The following is a 4,072-nucleotide window of genomic DNA, read 5'->3' as shown; positions in this document are numbered from 1 at the left end:
CACCCAACGCCCATCTACAAAAAGTAAAAAGATTAGCCAGGCACAGTGACACACTTGTAGTCCCAGCTATTCAGAAGGCTGACAGAGGAGGATCATTTGAGTCCAGAAGTTTGAGGCTTCAGTGAGCTGTGATCACACCACTGCACTCTGGCCTGGGGGACAGAATAAGACTGTCCCTAAAAAATAAATCTTTTAAAAAGGCAGATACTAACAGTTCTACTTATCTGAGGTGTCTAAAGTCAAATTCATAGAAACAGTAACATAGTGATTACCATGGGCTGGGGGAAGAGGGATTGAGGAAAGAGAATTGTTTAATAGGTCCAGAGTTTCAGATTTGCTTAATAAAAAAGTTCTGGAGATCTTTTTCACAAGATGAATATACTTAACACTACTGAACTGTACACTTAAAAACAAGATGGTAAATTTTATGTTATATGTGTTTTTTTTTTACCACAATAAAAGATAAACTAAAAAAAAAAAAAAAAGTCAAAAAAGCCCACTAATCTGAGGAGATGACACTAATAAACTATACTATCTTAAAAGTAAAAATTTCTGTTCATCAAAAGAGTGAAAAAACAAGTAAAAGAATGGGGAACATATTTATAATATAAATGGGTAGAAAACAACTCAGAACCTGAATAAGGCACATCTATAAATCAATGAGAACACTATATAACAGGAAAAAATGAACAGAACATTTGAATAGATGTGTCACAAAAGAGGACATCCAAATGACCAAAAAGTATGTGAAAAGGTGAACAACTCATTAGTCATTAGGGAATTGCAAAATAAAATAGTACAATGAACTATCATCATGATAAACCCACTAAAAAGGCTACAACTTAAGAGACAGCCCAAGTTCTGGCAGTGAGGCAGAGCAATGGTTCTCAACTGGGGACAATTTTGCCCTTGAAGGGTAATTTGGCAACACCTGGGGACATTCCTGTTGTCACAAATGACAGGAAGATGGACACTATCAGCATCTAGTGTGGTGTTTTTCAACCTTTTTTATCCTACAGCACACTTGAACCTATAGTTAAACTCCATGGCACACTTAAATTACATTGATTAAAAAAAAAAGTAAAATAAAGAATATACTTATTGCACTTTGACTGCTTTCAAAAATAATTTACTAATGGTCTTTAAAAATTTTCATGCCATACCTAAGATCCTCTCATGGCATACCAGTGTGCCAAGGCACACCAAGTGAAAAGCAATGATGCTAACTAACCATCTTAAAATGCTCAGGACAGCCTAAAATGTCAACAGTGCTACAGCTAGGAAAGCCTGACTTGGTATAACTAAAACTCAAAATGACAGGACCACTTTGGAAAATGGTTCAGCATTGCTTTCTAATGCTGGATGTATGTGCACTCAATAACAGCAATTCTACTCTTAAGGATACAGAAATATGCCCAACAGAGACAGATGTACACATAATGAGCCAATAGTTATATAAAACAGTGTTAAATAGCAGGAATATTTGTAATGGACTCAAATGGGAAAGAACTCAAATGTCCATTACTAGTAAAATGAATAATCTGTAGGATATTTGTATAGAAATAAGAACAGAATCATAATGATTCTACCCTACTCAGATGGCTCTCATGTTGAAAGAAAGCCAGATATGAAAGAAATAATAGCATATGATTTTTATTTACATAAAAAAACCAAAAAGGGGCTGGTTGTGATGGCTCATTCCCATAATCCTAGCACTTGGGGAGGCTGAGAAGGGAGGATAGCTTGAGGTCAGGAGTTTGAGACCAGCCAGGGCCAGCCTGTTTATACCAAATACACACATGACAAAGAAAAAATCAGTGTTTTTTTTTTTTTTGAGACAGGAGACTCAAGCTGTCCCCCTGGGTAGAGTGCCGTGGCATCTCAGCTCACAGCAACCTCCAATTCCTGGGCTCAAGTAAGTCTCCTGCCTCCGCCTCCCAAGTAGCTGGGACCACAGGTGCCTGCCACAATGCCCGGCTATTTTTTGGTTGCAGCCGTCATTGTTGTTTGGCGGGCCTGGGCTGGATTCGAACCTGCCACCTTGGGTGTACATGGCTGGCGCCTTAGCCACCTGAGCCACAGGCGCCGAGCCAAATCAGTGGTTTTAAAAATCAGAATAATGGCCACCTACTAGAGAAGGTAATATGAATAGGGAGCAATGTTTCTGAGGCAATGCTATATTTCTCTTTTTCTTTGAGACCCATAGCAACCTCAAAATCCTGGGCTCAAGTGATCCTCTTGTCTCAGCCTCCTGAGTAGGTGGAACTATAGGCATGTGCCACTATGCCCTGCTAGGTTTTCTTAATTTTTTTTTTAGTAGACATGGGGTTCGTCCCCTTGCTCAGGCTGGTCTTGAACTCCTGATCCTGAGCTCAGGGATCCATCCACCTCTGCTTCCCAGAGTGCTAGGATTACAGGTGTGAGCCACCGTGCCTAGCCATTGATGTATTTCTTGAGGAGGGTAGTAACTAGTAGGGAAAATAAGTGGGGCTTTGAGGGCAACATACCATTTCCTGATCCACAGGGAGGTTACTCGTATGTGTTAGTGTTGTGAAAATCAATGCATCCAACAAATGTATATATATAAATGTAACATACACATGCTTTTCCACACATAGAATACTTTAATTTGTAAGTTAATTAAAAAAAAAGTCAGTGGAGTAGTAACCAAGATCTTCTAACTTTTTGGGAAAGAAATGCCCCCTTGAGATTTATAGAAAAAGAACGTGTGTATGAGGAATAGAAATACCCCCAAAGTACTAGTTAATTGTTTTACTCAGGACTGGGTTTATGGGTACCTGTCGCTTGATTGAAACCAATTCCATGTCTAGTTGTCTCAGCACTGTGGTAGCCGCAGTAGCATTAGCAGAAACAGCCTCCACATCTTCTTGAGAAAGAAACATTCCTTTCGGAGGTTTCCTTTTTGCTCTATTTTTAGCTTGTGTGCTATGTTTTTCTTTTTTGACCTGAGGAACTGTCTCAGTAGGAAGTACCTGTGTGATATACAGATTTCATAAATGAAACTCAAAAATGTCAAATGGTCAGTAATAAGCACATAAGGGACAAATAATCTAAGATAAACACCATGCCAAATCAGAATTACCATTTATAAATGGTAAATACTTCGAGGTATACTGTTTCCTCCATGTACAGACACACCTTTACTCAATCACTTTAAGCCTCTGATACTAAGGATTCTTAGCTTCTTTCTCATAGTAATAATGAAAGAAAAAAACTTATATTCTCTTCTAGTGAGATTTATGGCCTTATCTATGCAGATATCATCTATCATAATATATACATTATATATTTGTCTACATGATATATAGATAAATGAGCAGAAAATTATTTTATGATAAGAGCAGTCGCTAGCAATAGAGATGGTCATGAGAGGAAAAAGACAAAAAATGATTTGGTACATTTGTAAGGATCCATAAGAAATTATTTAAATCTTCAGATTAAGAAATATAAACTTTGATATAAAACGATGAATTATACATCTTTTATTTTTGGACAATGCTTAACTTTTAGTGCTACTTATATAAGTTGCACCAGAATAACTTATGTTGTCATTTTAAAATGCATGATTTGTTTTCTGTAAAACCAAAACCTTCAGAAATGAAACGGAGTAAAGCTTTGGCAAAGAAAGGAATATGTTTTAATCACTTTAAGATTGTGAAGATTTCACAATTGTACATCATCTCATCTTGGTGGTGTATTAAAATTTGTTGATAAAGTTAAAAATATACTTAGGCTTTTTGCTTCATATTTTAAATGACTAAGCTAAAAAGATAATGCAAACTATGATGGTAGTGATAATTTCTTGAATAAGTGGTAATAAATAATATTTTAAAATGTCAGTAGGCAATAAACTATGCTCTGTCTAGCACTATACTGTTTAATAAAGTTTACCTATTAACCATGTGTCTGCTTTAATATGTTAGTACTTAAAGAAATTATGATTTAATGATTTGTCATTTAGCTTAATTTTATTTGGGACAGAGTCTCACTATGTTGCCCTTGGTAAAGTGCTATGATGTCATAGCTCACAGCAACCTCAAACTCTTGGGCT

The 4,072-nt window shown here is 36.5% G+C and overlaps 1 protein-coding gene across 1 annotated transcript in view; it reads right to left on the bottom strand.

Annotated features, from left to right (window-relative positions):
- RCOR1 (REST corepressor 1) overlaps nucleotides 1-4,072 on the bottom strand; it is a 162,099-nt gene that overhangs the window by 16,511 nt on the left and 141,516 nt on the right. The window contains 1 exon segment of the mRNA XM_012811080.2: nucleotides 2,799-2,993. Within this exon segment, the coding sequence (XP_012666534.1) occupies nucleotides 2,799-2,993 (195 nt within the window).

The sequence above is a fragment of the Otolemur garnettii genome, unplaced genomic scaffold (genome assembly GCF_000181295.1).
Source record: "Otolemur garnettii isolate 467f Iridium unplaced genomic scaffold, OtoGar3 scaffold00149, whole genome shotgun sequence".
Classification (NCBI taxonomy): domain Eukaryota; kingdom Metazoa; phylum Chordata; class Mammalia; order Primates; family Galagidae; genus Otolemur; species Otolemur garnettii.
Note: the sequence above shows the minus strand (reverse complement) of the source record. Positions and strands in the feature narration are given on the sequence as shown.